The sequence below is a fragment of the Equus quagga genome, chromosome 16, assembly GCF_021613505.1.
Source record: "Equus quagga isolate Etosha38 chromosome 16, UCLA_HA_Equagga_1.0, whole genome shotgun sequence".
Classification (NCBI taxonomy): Eukaryota; Metazoa; Chordata; class Mammalia; order Perissodactyla; family Equidae; genus Equus; species Equus quagga.
In genome coordinates, this window is record NC_060282.1 from 37,952,271 (window position 1) to 37,970,127 (window position 17,857).

The following is a 17,857-nucleotide window of genomic DNA, read 5'->3' on the forward strand; positions in this document are numbered from 1 at the left end:
TAGGTCTGTTTATGTTATCTGTTTCTTCCTGATTCATTTCTTGGTAGGTTGTGTGTTTCTAGGAATTAATCCATTTCATGTATGTTATCTAACTTGATGTACAGTTGTTTATAGTATTTTTATAATTCTTTTTATTTCTGTAAAATCAGTTATAATATCCTCTCTTGATTTCTGTTTTTAGTTATTTGAATCTTCTCCCTTTCTTAGTTGGTCTGGCTAAGGTTTGCCAATACAGTCAGGCGTTACTCAATGATAGGGGTATGATCTGAGAATGTGTCATTAGGTGATTTCATTGTTGTGCAGGCATTATAGAATGTACTTAACGCAAAGCTAGATGATATATAGCCGACTACACACCCAGACTATATGGTACTAATCTTATGGCACCAGTGTTGGATATGCAGTCTGTCCTTGACTGAAATGTTGTTATGCAGTGCATGTCTGTATTGATTTTTACAGATAAGCACCTCTTGATTTTGTTGATTTATCTCTATTTTCCTATTCTTTGTTTTGTTTATCTCTAATCTTTGTTTCCTTCCTTCTGCTAGTTTCAGGTTTAATTTGCTTTTCCTTTTCTAGCTTTTAGGTGTTAACTTCAGTTGTGGATTTCAGATTATTTCTTTTTAAATTTTCCTTGTGATAGCCTCTTTGACTCATTGGTTGTTAAAGAGTATGTTGTTTAATTTTAACATTTATGGATTTTTCTGTTTTCCTGCTGGTATTGATTTCTAGTTTCATTCTATTGTGATCAAAGAAGATGCTTGTATGTTTTAAATCTATTAAGTCTTGTTTTGTGGCCTAATATATGGCCTGTCCTGGAGAATGTTCCATATGCACTTGAGAAAAATGTCTATTTTGTTGTTTGGTAGAACGTTCCGTATCTGTTAAGTCCATTTGGTCTGTAGTGTTGTTCAAGTCCTCTATTTTCTTAATGATCTTTGTGGTTCTAGCCAGAAAAAGTTGGGTATTGAAGTTGCCTACTATTACTGTAGGGCTGTCTCTTTCTTGCTTCAATTCTGTTAGTGTTTGCTTCATATATTTGGAAGCTCTGATGTTTGGTGCATATATATTTATAACTGTTCTATCTTATTGGTCACTTAACTGCTTTATCTTTATACAGTATTGTTCTTTGTCTCTTCTGACATTGTCTGAATTAAAGTCTATTTTGTCTGATAGTAGTATAGCCACCCTTGCTCTCTTACTGTGTGGAATATCTTTTTCCATCCTTTCACTTTCAAACTGTGTATGTCCTTAAATCTAAAGTGAATCTCTTGTAGACAGCATATAGTTGGATCCTGTTTTGTATCCATTCTGCCAGTCTGTGTCTTTTGATTGGAGAGTTTAATCAGTTTACATTTAAGGTAACTACTTATAGAGAAAGACATACTATTGCTATTTTGTTAATTGTTTCTATATATCTTAGAGCTTTTTTGTCCTTCATTTCTTCCCTTAATACCTTCCTTTGTGTTTAATTTTTTTTTGTAGTGATGTGTTTTGAATCCCTTCTCATTTCCTTTTGTGTATATTCTATGGATATTTTCTTTGTGGTTACCATGGGAATTACATAAAACATGCTAAAATTATAACAGTCTACTTCAGACTGATAATAACTTACTTTAATCACATATACAAATTCTACTCTTTTACAACTTTGTTACCCCCACTTTGTTATTAATGCCACAAATTACGTATTTATATGTTGTTTACCTATTAACAGATTTTATGCTTTTAAATCCTACAAAATTAAAAGTGGAGTTATGAAACAGTTATAATAATACTGGCTTTTATATTTGTCCATATATTTGCCTTTACTGGAGAACTTTTTATTTGCACATGGCTTCAAGTTATTGTCTAGTTTCCACTTGAAGAACTCCCACTGAACATCTAGTGATAATGAACTCCTTATCCATTAGCTTTTGTTTATCTGGGAATGTCTTAATTTCTTCCTATTTTTGAAGGACAGTTTTGCTGGATATAGTATCTTGGTTGACAGGGTTTTTTTGTGAGCAGTTTAAATATATCATCCAACAGCCTTCTGACCTGCAAGGTTTATGCTGAGAAATCCACTGGTAACCTTACAGAGGCTCCCTTGTAGGTGATGAATCAATTTTCTCTCATTGCTTTCACGATCTATTGACTTTGGTTCTTTACAGTTTGATTATAATGTGTCTTGGTGTGGATCTCTTTGGCTTTATCCTACTTCGAAGTAATATCTTGTATTTGTTTATCCATTTCTTTTTCTCAAATTTGGGAAGTTTTTGGCCATTGTTTCTTCAAATAAGTTCTCTGCCCCTTCCTTACTTCTGCGACTTCCATGATGCGTATATTGGTCTTTTTGATGGTGTCCCCTAAGTCCCTTAAGCTGTGTCATTCACTTCATTTTCTTTTTGCTTCTGAGACTCAGTAGTTCAAATGAACTGTTTTCAAGTTTGCTGATGCTTTCAATTCAGTTATTGTATTTTTATGCTCTGGAATTTCGATTTTTTAATAATTTCTCTTTGTTGATATTATCAGTTTGTTCATGTATTGTTTTCCTGATTTTGTTTAGCTGTCTGTGTGAGTTCTCCTTAGCTTGTTGAACATATTTAAGACAGTTTTAAAATCTTTGTCAAGTAAGTTGGAGGCATGTGTTTCTTTAGTATTGGTTTCTGGGGATTTATTTTATTCTTTTGAATGGGCCATGTTTCCCTCTTTCTTTCTATACCTTGTGATCTTTTGTTGAAATTTGGGCATTTAAATAAACAGCCACCTCTCCCATTCTTTGCACGCTGGCTCTGTGCATGGGAAGATCTTCACCAAACAGCCTGGCATAAAAGCTCAGGTTTTCTGGGGATCCATCTTCCCTGAGCCCTTGCATGTGCTTTGCTTCTAGATCCCATGTATACTTGGCTGCTTTTAAGTGTTAATTTCCCTAAGACTCTCACCCCTGCTTCCTCTAGGAGCCTTATCAGCTGTCTGTTGTATTCCTCTGCCCATAATCTCTTGTCCATAGGTGCCCATGAGTCTGCAGTCCCTCTGCAGATCTCTCCTGTCATGGGACCCACCACTGCTTTTAGCATATCTAAACTATGTCACTGTTCCCATCAGTGCTCTGAGAAAGGCAAGCTAGAAAACAGTCCCTTGGGAAGCCCTCATACAAGTTGGAATGTTGCAAGCAGATTCCACTCTTTTCCTTCTGTCCTGAGGGAGGAGCCAGGAATTGGTCAGTTTCCTCCTGACCACACTGTGCTGCACTGAGGAGGGTGTGAAGCAAGGGTGAGGAAAAATTCGATGAAATTTTCTGCCTTGAGTGCAGCTTTTTCTTGTTGAGATGTTTGCTTGGTTGCTGCACCTTCTTAACTGGTTTCTAGATTTCTTACAAAGACACTTTGGTCCATATGTTGTTGCGTTTTCTGTGGGGGAACAGGAGTCTGGAGCTTTGTAGTCCACCATCTTGTTGATGTATGAAGTTATTTTTTTATGTTCCAGGTTATTTCACGTTTTATGCTGTTATTAATTGCTAGATTGGCATTAGGAAAATCACACTTTAAGAAGTACTTTAAAAAAACAAAAGGATTTGACACCTTTTATAGTTTAGTTGAGTGTCCATTATTAGTGATTTTGTTGGCTTTCCCTGGATTCTGGTTTGGTCTGTCTTATCCACAAAGTCCTTGTGCCTTATGGATGGTGTAAATTAAGGTTCTGTGTCTAGAAAGGGACTGACTTGCATGCTGATGAAAGGTCATCCACTAAATTGACTTGAAAGCATGTGTCCCATACCCGATGAAAGTATTCATACTCTGGAATCTTATCATTCATGTATTTAAATTTATTCAAGGTCAACAAAAAAGCAAGATAGAACAACATAAGTAGAATTAAAGATTCTGTTGACCATCTCAGTCTGAGTTTGATGTGACAAGGGAAATGTGAATCTGCTGTTTTTTCCAGGCAGGCTGATCCTGAATGAGAATTCCAGCTGGTGGGTGGGTGGGTGGGTGGGTGGGGGTGTGTGTGTGTGTGTGTGTGTGTGTGTGTGTGTTCCTTCCCACATTACAGGGGGTGGGGGAGACCTGCTGCATTGGACTTAAGATCAGTTTTCTAAAAGACTCAAGGATAATTTTGAATATAAGTAATTTTGCCTAATATAAGACTCATTCTATAATATTCCATTTCTATAGTTGTTTATCTTAAGAAAATATCTGAAATGCACATAGATCCATACACTAAGTAGCCACAGTATTACTAGTAATAGTAGAAAAAATAGAACTTTATTTCCAGTGGTTGGAAAATTGATAAGGAGTTATGCTTTTTTCATACTATGGACTATTGGGTCCATTAGGAATTATATTCACAAAGTAACATGAAGAAATTATGTAATAGAAAATTAAGAATGTTTTATATAAAGGATGATCTATGTTAAATAAAAATTGGACAGAAAAAACAAGTGGAGGTTAAAGATCAAGAAAATAGTAGTTCTGTGTGGAATCTTGACGTTGCTGTTTTCTCATAACTTTGAAATTTTCAAATTTCCCACAGTGGGTATACATTTCATAATCAGATGTTAACAGGCTAATTTTTAATATTTGTTAGACTTTTATCTTCTTTATTTATAAGAAGTTGTGTTTAAAAATCAGTAAGGAAAATCAGACTTGGAGGTAGGAATAGAAGTATCATTTAGAATAGATTGGCTGCTACTTCTAGGAACAGTATGTGAGTATGAGAAGGAAATGGAGGGGGGTGGACCTGAGAGAGAAGAAAAAAGCATAAGTTGGTAAATGAAAGCAAGAAACCAGAGTAAGATGTGGTATGCCCAAAATGGAAAAGAGAGTGGTCAGGAAGCTTGGTGGAGAATGGACCCAAAGCCCAGGCAGCCTCAACTGGGCTTCTCCTGGGCTAATGGTGAGTGAGCAAAGTGTGGGCTCCACTAGTAGGAGTAGACTTCAGATGATCTCAGGGGTGGTGAGGTATTAAAAGAGATACTTAATGCTTGTCATTAACTTAGCCACTATGTTTTTCTCCACAGAATTTCTTTGGGTTGAGTTCCACGGAAGTTTGTCACTCATTGACCTGTGTTCCTGAACTATGAAACATCAATATTTGGGCTAAGGAATAGTTTCTCTTGATAAATAAATAAGAAATACATGGACAGTAAGTCTTTGCTCAGTTATTCTTACTGATATAATTCAAGGCACTTGCATCAGAACTGATTAGAGATTTTAACTGTGTTCATGAACCTTATGAAGATAATTTGATTTCACTATTATAAATTTCATCATTTTGGGACATTTTTGATTGCTCTGCCGTTTTGTCCATTTCACTGAGATACCACCAGGTGCAGTTTCTTAGTCCTAGGCCATGGATTTAAGGCCTGCATGAGCCTACATGACTGCAGTCATCCCTTGGTATCCACAGGGGATTGGTTCCAGGACATCCCCCCCCATACAAGAATCCAAGGATGCTCAAGTCCCTTAAACCTCCATATTGACACATTCCCCATCTGCAGATTCAACTAGCATAATCAACATAGGACATAATCCTTGGGCGTCACCATCACCGTTTGGTAGTTCTGCTCGATCAACCACCAGACAGATATAATAAATTGAAATTTAAGGATCTTTACTCAGTATTGCTTTACTAAAGAGTATGTATATACATTTGCATTTCGGAATATGTATCTATCTAGTCCAGAAAAAACTGTTACTTAACTGGAATTAAGTAATGTCTACTAATGACCAACAGAGTATAGTAACTAACTAACTTTTTTTAGAGGAGGTCTTAGGACCTTTATTAATTATGCTTTTTTTTTGTTGAGATCAAAGTGATACCACTGAGAGCTTTAAAAATGGTTTATTTTAGGGGCTGGCCCTGTGGTGCAGGAGTTAGGTTCGCACGCTCTGCTTAGGTGGCCTGGGGTTGGCTGTTGGACCCTAGGTGCAGATGTATGCACTGCTTATTGAGCCATGCTGTGGCAGGCATCCCACGTATAAAGTGGAGAAAGATGGGCATGGATGTTAGCTCAGGGCCAGTCTTCCTCAGCAAAAAGAGGGGGATTGGTGGCAGATGTTAGCTCAGGGCTAATCTTCCTTTAAAAAAAATTATTTTAGGCACAGCTAATTTAATCACTGATTGTCACTTTATTATTATTAGGATAACAAAAGCTGTGTCTTACCCTTTTTAACTCGTGCAAAATTCTTGAGTCCCAATAAATAATGTGAGCTGTATTACACTCAGGTATCACTGAAAAACTGCATTTAAAAACCCTTGGTGACAATACACATTTATGTGTGATAATTTAAGAATTTCTTTTATTTTAAGCAGTTTTATATAATAATTCTTAGAAGTAGTATGCAAAATTGCCATAAAAGAAGAATTAGTACATATTTACATCCTTAAAAGTAGTTACTCTTGAGGTTAGTTGACAAAACTGTCACTTTCCTAAATGAGTATGACACAACAAACTAATGGAGGAACCATTTCTTCATATTCAGCCTGAGTTGTCCATTAAGTCTTGCTTTCCAGAAACAATTACGCAGAGACTTCTTATACCCAATGACATGTGAGGCATAAAGATCAGTGGGCATGTGAAATGAATTTTCTTAGCATCTCACAATTGTAGGTTAGTTATAGGTTGCAGGCCCAAGTTTGGATGTAATCAGTAAAAATGTGTTTTAATAGGAGTATGAGATATTTACTGAATATTAAGGATGATATCTGGTGACCCGGGGTGTTAAGCCAAACCCATCCCTAAATGCAAAATTATATCAGACACTGGGAGTATGTTTGTACTTTATCAAGTCAATTCAGCCAAAAAAAGTATTCGGACGGGTTCACTCTTAAGATCAATACTGGGGTTCTTGACTCCCCTCCAGTGCACCAGGGCAGTATGAATTCTGCTCTACCCCTTCCACGAGGGAGTGTCAAAGTGAGTTCCTAGTAGTGTTTGTTTTGTTTATGAAACTAAAGAAACTCACCTGAGCTCTTTGGGTTTGTTTTCATCAGCAGACACAAAAGATTTACTCCAAGCTTGCCTAATAAAGCCTAAACTGGAAAAACATTTTTCCAGCGTGTACATGAACAGTCATCAGAATGTCCTGTAAATTTTCAGTATAACGCAGACTTTAAACTATGAATATACATAACAGCTTTCACTTAAAGAACAGCATCACATTAAAGTAACAAATTCAATAGGTTAAAAACAACAAAATCGTAAACATTTAATTTCATTTAAAGAATCTGAACCTTTGCAGACAAGGGTATTACTGGAAAGATGATGTCTTAGCCTGAAAACAGATATATCTGGGAATGAAGTTTTAATCTGTCTCTCTATTCTAAGGTCTTGACCACATTTTGCGTTAGAGCAGAGAGTTAACGGATCCTAATTGTAGTTGAAATGTTAGCAAATATAGAGCCAAAAGGAATGCATTTTCTATGTGTGAGAAGACTACAACATATAGGATTCTATTAACCATTGTCCCCAAATGGGAAAGGAACAAGTTTTTAATCACTCCGTTATAAATTATCATCTTCTTAGTTTCAGGGAGAAGGAAGAATCTGAATTTTAGAAGAGGCTAGAAAATTACTCTACCTACAGCTGTAGATAAGTGTTGGCCTTGCGTCCATATTACATGTTAGAACTAGTTAGGTTTCTCTTTCAAAAATAAATTGCACAAGCAGGAATCAATACCTTAGAGGGGACTCAAGGGAACCCTTTCCTCAGGGCTTTATTTTTCACCATGGTAAATTTACTGATGAAGACTTGAGCAAAATGTGGATCAACCATGTAATGGTATGTTTTCATGGTGGAGGGGAGAGGTTCCACAGCCACCACAGGACATGGTGTCTGCATGGAGGAACAGCTGGGGGCCAGGTGACATGATGTCTTTGTGACGTAGTCTACAAGTCTGTTGTACTGTTGTTCTGACAGTCTCTCTCGGGCTCCATCCACCTGGTATCCAAAAGTAAAGATTGTTTAGTTGCCAAACCCTGAGAAGGAGACGTCTGTAACAAACTAACTTATTCTTTATCTTTTGCCTTGATACATTTGTACATTATGCCTTTTAGGTATCTAATAAAGCCATTTTATCTAAAACAGTGCTTTTATTTTCTTCTGAACTGTGGCAGTGATAACTGCAACTTCAGCAGTATAACAAAAGCTCTGCATGAGAATGTTAGGACAGCCTCCTCTGAATAAGCTTTTGCTGTTGTGTAAAATTCCCATGTTTGAAGTTGATGATTTGATAACACTTTACTCAACTATTAAAACATCTGTCACTGCTCTTTACTAACCAGCCCAGGAACAAAGGAGAAAAGCGTCTTTCCCTTGCCTAAATCTAATCAACATTAAACTCAGCACCCTGAAATAAAAGCTCTCTTTCCTGCTTCCTCAGACCTCTTCAGACGGAACCTCTTCAGTTGGATAGGAAAAAAGTGGAGAAGAGCAGCTCCTTCAAACTAGTGGCTTTGGACAGAGCATTAAAAAAAAACCTTTGAACTGTAACATTTTCTGTTTTTATAAATACTAGGATTTAAAGCCAGAAGAAATAAATAAAAAAAACTGGGCAGAGGAAGGGGAAATTTTTATGGAAAAAAAGGGAGGATGCAAAGTACATTTATGGTTCATAAAAGTCTGGCTCATCTTCAGTGGAACTCAAACAGGAGAACTGAGATATACTACCTAACTTCTTAAGTGAGATTTTGTGAGAAAGCACCCATCAAAGGCAGTTAGAGCTATAAATTCTTCCCGCCCTGAAATTCTGTAGCTATCTAGTGTGTAGATCAAGTGGAGTGGGAAGTTTCTAATGTAAGCCACTGGATCTGTGGGAATCAGGTAGCCACTGACCTTTCAGTGGTCTTTACCTACCAAATGTTGGCAAGACCACTCCGGAAGAATTATAAACATTTCAACGAGTAGTAATATAAGGAATTTCTATGTATTTCTGTAGGGCACAGAAACAATGCAGCCAAAAGCACCTTAAAAGCTGCAGAAAGCCAGAGGGATGGTAAAGACACAGAAAAGGGGCCTGCCAGAGGAATGAGGGCATCTGTTCGAGTTCGGGTCTCATATTTTTAAGCTTGGGAAAGAAAATAAAGGCCCCCAAAGTATTCACTGACAGATGAAAGCTGTGCACCACCAGGCAAAAGCCAGAGCTCTGATGATATCATTTGATGGGGTCAGGATTCAGCTGGAAAGCTTTGAATACACAGAAAATCTTAATTGCTCCTCCTGAACAGCAGCACAGGAAAGCCTGTGTTGTGAAAGGAAGCTGGCCAAGGAATAAATTGACCTTCTGACTCATTTTGAGCCTCTCATAAGGGATTTCAATAATGTGCCAGGCATATTAAGCAATTATTACCCTAAAAATGGCTACATTTAACCAAGAAAAGCAAACGCTAATTTAAAAATATCTGAATCCTGCCATATTTGAATATACTGAATGATGTCATCTACAAATTAGTTCCTTCCAAAATTCAAAGGAGCCGTGTTTCCTAGCATCTAAAGCAAAAAACAAGAAAAGCCATTTTATATAAAAATCTTAAAATACTGTTCTTAGTTTTCCCTGAAAGACAGCAGGTAGGCTTCTTAACCCAGCTTTATGTCTGAGGATTAGGTCGGTATGCACTGACATGAGCATGCAATTGAGGGGAATTCACTGTCAAGCAGGGTCCTTGCATGACACCCCCCCCCCCCCCCTCCATTTTGAAAATACATTGGATTACAGCCCTTTTAAGGAATGGTTTACTGTCTCAAACAAAAGAAATATGCATTTTGTTCTGCAGCTTAGGTATCCTTTGGGGTGAGTGGCAGAGGTTAGGGTTTGGACACAGGACTGAGGGGGCAGCTGTTTCTTATGAGGAGTCGAGGGGAGAGGAATAGTGGAATAGATGTAGAGAAAGAATTTGGAGGCTGAAGGCATACTGATATCCACCCTTTCTGTCCAGTGCCAGGTGCTCCTGTGAACGTTCAATATCTGTCTCTAATAGCTACCCTGCTCTCAGTCATCTTTTCCTCTCTGTTTTAACCATCCCTTAATTCCAACCCTTTGTTATCCCTGAAACAACGGAAAACCAGTGTTGAGCATGATGTCCAGAGTATCAGTGCTTCTGCCTCTAACTCAGGGATCCTATGGTCTCAGTTAGCCTTGCCAACTTCTAGGGGTAGTGACTCCAGCTATCATCTTAACCCCTAGAGAAACTGAAGTCTCTTCCCCTCCAGCTATGATAATTCTCCACAGTACCCTCCTCAAACAGAAAAGCCAAAGAGAGAAGGATTGCAATTGAAGACAGTGGAGACAGTTTAACAGCAAAAGATGAATCTCTAGTCTCAACTAAGATCTCAAGTATTTTCCAAGCAGCTAAGGAATAATGGTCACAGATATTCCTCAGGGCCTTGGAAGTTTCTCTAAGGACCAAGGACTTGAAGATAATGATACTATCCCTTGCCAAATCTTGTAGCCAGATCACTGCTGCTTTATTGTTAACTGGATCAGAAGATTTTGGCAGATCTAATAAAGGCAGCCTGGACATCTGACCTCCGTTTATTCCCAGAAAGTCATCAACTTGAAGAGGCAGTGTAGTCCTAGTGCCAAGCCCCAGCTTAAAGCCTGACTGATTATGATCCAAGAAACTAGGGAAATCTCGGAGTTGTTGTGGTTGGCTGCCTTCCATCTTCTCAGATAATTTTACCCAAACAGTGGTGTGAGGGAGATGCAGGCTCCCATAACCAGGAAGGAAATAAAGGAGAAATGGGCAGGACCTGCTGGAGGCAGGTTTGCTGTCCTTTCTTGGGGCCACTCAGTCCCGAGGTTAGCACCAGCAGGCTCCAGCTTGCCAGGGATCCATCTTGCCGTGTGGGAAATGACGTTTGTTTCTGAAGTCAACACTGCCCGTTCAGAAGATCAACTGCCCGTTGATGAGGCAGTTACTGGGGAGGCAGGGACAAAGAGCAATTTTCCAGTGGGCACACCTGCTTACCGTGGGATAGATTGCAGGAAGTGGTGCCACTTTTTTCAAGGCTCACCTTTGACCCCTGACAGCATGCCCCATCTGAGCATCCGTTCTACATCAACTTGTGTGTGGCCAGGAGCCAGCAGTCGGCACATCTCAGAAGCCATGTGGCCAGGGAGCTGTCTCAAGAGCCTAAGCAGCATCCCCAGGAGGTACCCTCTGGTACTTAGGGGATGGGAACCTGTCCATGGGAAAGGGAACATAGAGCCACACAGAATACAGGGCAGTGGGTAGGAGAGAGATCTGTTCACAAAACTTGGACCCCTGAAGTCTCAGGGGCTGGGAATGGCAGAAGCAGTGGGTTAGACCTCCTGATTTGTGAACTTTCAAAGGTCCAGCCTACTGCCTGTGCCTTGTTTCACTTGACACCCCTCACTTCTATGGTGGTCCTCTCCTGTACTCCCAGACTGCTGCGGGCACTCTCAGGCCTCGTGTAGCCATGGCCCTGCTTTGTGAGTAGTTGCATGGAATTGCTGCCTTTGTCCTGGCTCTTGTACAGACCTACTTGTTTTGGAGCTCTACTGTCCTGTCCTGTCCACTCTAGCACTGCAGCCCATGATAACCAAGCCTTGTTCAATTCATACGGTTGCTTAGCCCCAGGCTGTGGGTCCATCTAGCTTACTGCTGGGCTCTCCTGTGGAAGGTTCACATGAACAGCTATGTAAGGACTTCACAACCCCTTTCTGCAATGGCCCTCTCACCTCCCATACTCTTTTCTCTGGTAGCCCTCCTGGTCTCTGGCAGCCACTCCAGAGGCTGCAGGCTCATAAATGCCTGGTACCAGTGGTTGGCCTGCATCTTGACCTTACCAGCAGCTAGCCTTGGTAACCCCATTTTCTGAAATGTACCTCCACATCACATGCCACTCTTGGCTGCTTGAGCTGTACGATGAGCAGGTTGTTTTGCTTGCTGTCCTGGGCACAGTCGATCTCCGTGATGGGAAAGGCCTGCTGCTGTGTATCCTCGCTGACACTCACCACGAAGAGCACTTCCGATGTCAGCAGCAAGCACCCTTCGTGCTCCTGGCCTGAGCCCCTCACCAGAACCACATCCAGGGCCATGTGGACTTCTGGTCTGCCCAGAGACTGTAGCATTTTCCTGTTTCAAAGGAGAAAAGTAAGACCAGGAGCCAGCTTGGAAAAGATAGTCACATATCAGTGCTCACTGTTTGTACCAGGGGTTGGGGCAATCCTACACAAAGCTCCCCAAGGGCAAAAGGGCCCTCACCAATCTGATTATTAATTTTAGCTTGAAATGTAATTGTCGCTTTAATTATCAAATGCTCATTCCAAGGGAACGTCTGCCAATGTGCATTCTTCCCTGAGTGGTACACATGGGGCAAGGGAGTTCTGCTGCCAGTCCCAGATCTGGGGATGGCAGGCAGCCTTTCCTTGGCTCTAGGATGCCCTTGTGCTGCCTGAGATGCTGAAAATGGCTGCTCCTCTTGGGCTTCCCTGGAAGCATGACCTCTTAGCTTGAGAGCAAGCCAGGCCCTGTTAACATACAGTGTGCATGTGCGGTTGACAAGCATCTAGATAAATTTTACCAGACATATTTGACATGGCCATTCAGAGCCTGGTCAGCAGGTAGATCACTTGGCTGATAGCGCTGTTTAGGAAGCTGAGAAAGTCCAGCTCCATGTAAAATACCTGTGGTAAGAGAAGTAAGGGAGTTTTACTAGTTGCTTTCTGGAAAACAGTTCCATGCTATAGTGATGTCATCTGCTTAGAGCCATCCATAAACTGTTACAGATCCAAAATGATGTCATGTCTTTGGAAGCAAGTATATAGATAATTATTAAACATTGCAATGCTCTTAACCCTGGTGATCTTACTTTAGCTACAAACTGAAATATGAATGAGCTACAGTTCAAGCATAGACTGGCAATTAGAGAAAGCATAATGCTCCTGGGAGTAATTGGTCCTGAGCAACAGTTTACACATCATTGATAAATTATGTGACAAAAAAGTCAAGATTGTTAGTTGACTTCCTTGCTTAATATTACAATACTTCTGTATCTGTGCTGTGGCTGGTCAAATAATGAAAAATACAACACACACAGAAACACACAAAGGCACAAGTTTTGCCTAGATACATTATTTAAGTGACTTAATCCAGCTGTTAAAAATGAATCCAAATACATTTATGAGCACTCTTGGGGCCTCTGGTTTATTACATGCCCTCCCTGGTGCCAGCACCAAATGAGGGCACCAAGCAGCAGCCATGCAGGCCTCCAAAGAGACTCTCCAGAACCAAAGATGGTACAGCATGTGTGCTTTCTGAGGGCTTGTAAATGTTTATAAATGAAGCACAGTCATTAGACTAAGAGTTAGTGGTTTGTAAAACCTTCAGTGTAGTAGTAAAAGTTTTACAAGAATGATGGAAACCAACAAGGCCATGTGAAGCTCTGTTCTGAGATGCTCTTACATAAGGGAGAGTGCCCCAGCCCTGGGAAACACACCGTGAGGGACAACGGCATTTTCAAAACTAAAGGAATTTATGAAGTATGAGTTGACTTCACTGGAGTCAATAGCAAAAGGAATACTGTTTTTATTGATGTGTAAGCATTTGATAAAGGAGCATTTAACTTCGTCCACTTACAAGTTATAGCAGTTCTTTTAGTCAGTTTCCCTCTGAGTGAAAATGTCATTCACAGAAGGAGAGAGAGAGAGAAATGGGGAGGGAGGAGGCGAGGGGAAAAGCGAAGAGGAACACATGTTCATGTCTGTGTGGTCTCTCATAACCTCTCCGGATGGTTGCCTGAGTGTGGGCATTCATCTCCCGCTCTCTTCCTTTCAGACACTATTTTTATGCCCTGATCTGGCTGCCTCTTGTCAGATCTGCTGAGGTGTTGGATGCCTGCAGTGAAATGTACCCCACAGACTTTATGGCCAGATGCAGATGCAGAGCGCTCACATGTCTGACAAATGGGAGGGCTCTCCTGTAGTTTGCAATACTAGCTAGACAGCCTGCTTTGTGACCAAAATGATGACACTGATTTTAGGTAATAAGGTAACAATTCCAGTTACCTGTTTATTTAAAATCACCTTAATGTGCTCAGCCAAGAATGCAGAAAATAAGCATGGGAAGAGGTGCTTCCTTTCACACCCACCCATTACTCCTGTGCACACCCACGCTTGGGGAGAGATCCTGGCACTCTGTCTATTTGGGGAAAGGGTTTTCGGTTGCAGATCATGCACCTTTGCTGCCACTGGCCAGGAGACTCGGCCTGGCTGTATCCGCAGCATGGAGTCTGCAGGTGAGAAAGCCACGCCAAACACAAAGCTATGTGGGCAAGTGTGTGCACACCCACATATACACACACATGCATGCTCCTCTCTTTCTCTCATTTTGTCCAAATACATACACGCTGTCATTTAAAGATAGCTTCCTGCCTTATAACCTAGTTTTCCTTTCAAATTGCTCACCAGAAAAAGTAGTAATTCTATTCTCTGCTTCAATATATTCTACATATTGCCCTCAACCTCTAATGGGTTATCTTTCATTAAAGTCTGTTATTAAATGTACTGTAAAAAGATTCTGTGACATACGTATACTGAAATTACTAATTGATTTCCTGGTTCTATAATTTTATTATTATAATTTATTATTAGCACAATTCTACTCTTTGTGTAAATAAGCAGGAGGAGGTGAGAAAGATAGTTATTTATCTATTTATAGATTTATCCATTTTATTTTTCACTCCTTTGCCATGTGAAGGGCTACTCTATCTTTGGGAATCGTTGGTATAATAATGCAAATTAACTGGTGATGTCTGAGTTGGCCTGACAGGATTTTCACTGACTCACCGTAGCCAGTCTGTGACACAAACTCAGCAGCTCCTCCGATGGGCTTTGTGAACACCCCCATGATTCCTTTCCCCACGCCTGAGATAACACCCTTGGCCTTGTGTCGTGCTGAAGCATGAGCCTCAGATGTTTTCTGGAAGTTCTGCATTGGTTGATCGACTATACCAGCAATTGCACCTGAAAAACAAAAAACCCCAGTAAGGACTGAGGCTTAAAATTCTGAGAAAGTGAAAATCTTCAATCTGGAACACAGTTTTATTTGGATTGAAAATGAAACTCCAGCCTCATTGTAAAGTTCTTTACTATACATGTATTTACCAATTATCTAAGTACACTGAGGGCTCTTTAAGGCAGTCATTTATTTTCTTCATCAAAGCACAATGTTCGGGCTGGGTTTGGTCCATCACAGTCAGGATCTGTAAAGTTCAGCTCAGAATGTAATAAACATGTCAGACTACTCCAAAGTGACATCCACACACCTTTCTCCCCAAACCAGGCAACACAGTTTAGGAAAGAGAGTAACAATTCCTTAGGAGGAGAGAGAGCCTGCTCAGCCTAATAAATTTTCACTGAATCAGGAGGATGAAAATACTGGAAGGGAGTAGCCCCTTTCTGGGTTCTCTCTTTTAATAATAATAAGATCAATTATTTAAGAACAGTTTAATATTAATAATTATTTAATAAAAAGTGGTGATATAGTCATTATTTCTATTATAGCTAATTTATTTTGAGTGCTTACTATGTACTGGTGACTGTGCTAAGAGCTTTACTTGTATGAGATCATTAATCCTCATAATCCTAAAAGTCAGGCGTGATTTTTATCCTCAGTTCCCAGATAAGGCCACTGAGGCACAGAGAAGTTAAGGAGTTTTCCCAAGGTCACGCAGCTGTCCTATGCTTGAGCCAGGATTTCAGTCTTGGGAGTCAGAGTCACAGCCTAGCTCTTAACCACCAAGCTATTCACTGATTCTGTTTATAAAATAGGCTCTTCCCTTTGCAAGTCTTGGAAAAACTTCCTTCTCTTTCACTTCAACTAAAGTTTGGCCACTTACTCTTCACTTGAGAACAGCTACAAAACCCTGCCTCACCACTCTCTGCTCTAACGGCGTTCTGGAGGGGCAGCCAGGTCATATACTGAGTGTAGGGTGAATCCCTCAGCCTCTTTTGTGGGTCCATCCTCCTTGCTCCTCTCACTCTGAGGGGCCGATGATGAGATCTAGTAAAGGCCCCACCAGTCCTATTTTTTTCCCATGATGGAGTAACTCTAACTCAGTAAGAGGTAAAAATTTCATTACAATTCTTGATAGAATTCTTTGTTTTCAACTCAGACCTGCTGGAATTAATGAAATGCACAGTCCCCCTGGTAGAAATTTTAGTATATGTCAAATCTCATTATTCCAAATGCCACTAACTCAAAGTCTCTGGGGTAAACGGAGATTTCCAGGCCTCAGTTAATGACCTGCTAATTTCAAGCAATATTCCATTGAACAAAATCCAGTAAAACAAAAGGCCAGTTCCTTGAGGTCAATTGTAAAGGGAATGTTCTTCATGGATTCCATTCCTCTAAGATTGACAGAGCCATTTAAGTTTATGGATTGACAGATTAAGAATGATCTGAGGCAACAGGTCTGTTTCCCAGCCTAGACCAACGCTTCCCAAACCTAAGAAATGATGTGCGAGATGGAGGAAGCTGCTCACAGCCGGCCCTGGCGCCCTGCTCTCAAGGGCTGGGGAGTGCTGCTTCAGTGCCTCCAGGACACCTAGTCTCGGCACTCAGGCTGGGGAGCTCACCTTGCGTTTTCAGTCTGAGGAATCTGAGCTCTGCTCTCCCCATCTATAAGGTCGGGAGTCAGAGAGCTGAGAAGTGTACAGGGAACCAGCCACACTGGGGTGGTGGCTGCCATCAGTGCTTGAGAGAGGCAAGAACCCTGGTGTCTTCTCAGCAAATCATTTCACAGCAGACATTCAAAGTGAATAGCATCAAACCAAAGAATAAAGCTTTTGTGGTTTCATTATCTGATTTCTTCGAAAGGTCTCCATGCTTAAGAGTAGAAAAACAGGGGTAAATAATTACAAATTCACCAATAAATTAAGTTATTGCCTGTATTTCTGGCAGAAATGTCTTTCTCAAGTACAGATTTCTATTAAATCTATTAAAATTGAGTTGGGGGGGCAGTGGTTAGGTCTTTGAGAGTCTACCATTTCCCTTTAATAGGCCAGGCCTAACCTGAACAAGGAACATGGAGCCTTCACGGCTGTGACTGTCCACACAGGACTCTGACTTCCGGCTGCCTAACTGCAAACAGGTATCGCGGTGAAGCTCCCCTTTGATCTTCCACTTTCTCCAGCCACCGGCCACAGTGAAGGCTCAGTTACTGTGGCTTTGATAGATAAACTATTGGGGCAGCCTGAAAAGTGGAAAGCCTGAAGCCCATGACAAGGTGTCAGGTTCTAAGAGGGAGAGAAGGAGCTGTCAGATCACACACCCTCGCCCACACCAGACCCTGGAGGGGGGAAAGCTGGCCCATCACACACACCGGCACCTCACTGGTCACCAGGTGTGTGCTGGGGAACAGAGGCTGTGAGAGACTAACAGCCATTTCATGGTGTCTGCAGCCGTGCCGAGAGAGGCAGCTTCTTTAGGGCTCAGAAGGCTCTCTTCTTCAGTATAATCCAGCTAAATCCCTCAACTGGTAAATTATTTACTGTCATATACTCAAACTCTGCTCTAAGGCTTTAAGTAGTGGAAACCGATCCCAAAACTTGTATGTTGGCGTCAGGCCCATAGGGTGGGCGGCCACATGTAGACGGCTGTGATGTGATGAAGTGAGGCAGGAAGGAAGAGCATGCCTCAGCGGGGAGTCTCCATGGACTCTCCGTGTGCCGGGTGAGGGAGAAGTCGGGGAGGCGTTTCCCTTCGTGCCCTTCAGTTGAGGAGGAAGTCTTTCTTTGTGAAGCAAGGGACCTAAAAGGGCCTTTCCTCACTTCTTCCCTCACTTGCTTCCCAGCCTCAGGCAAAAACACTGGGACACTGATCTGTGAAAGCTCCTGCCTGGGTGGCTCTT

At 41.0% G+C, this 17,857-nt stretch overlaps 1 protein-coding gene across 6 annotated transcripts in view; it reads right to left on the reverse strand.

The window, feature by feature from the left end:
- Positions 1–6,093: 6,093 nt before the first annotated feature.
- Positions 6,094–17,857, reverse strand: part of VPS13B (vacuolar protein sorting 13 homolog B) — a 784,298-nt gene continuing 772,534 nt past the window's right edge. For all 6 annotated transcript variants that reach the window (XM_046642610.1, XM_046642612.1, XM_046642609.1 and 3 more), the window contains 4 exons: positions 14,793–14,969; positions 12,530–12,632; positions 11,832–12,081; positions 6,094–7,924 (listed from right to left, as the gene is read on the reverse strand). In XM_046642610.1, the coding sequence (XP_046498566.1) occupies positions 7,676–7,924; positions 11,832–12,081; positions 12,530–12,632; positions 14,793–14,969 (779 nt within the window). In that variant the 3' untranslated portion in view covers positions 6,094–7,675. The remainder of the gene's footprint in view (positions 7,925–11,831; positions 12,082–12,529; positions 12,633–14,792; positions 14,970–17,857) is intronic.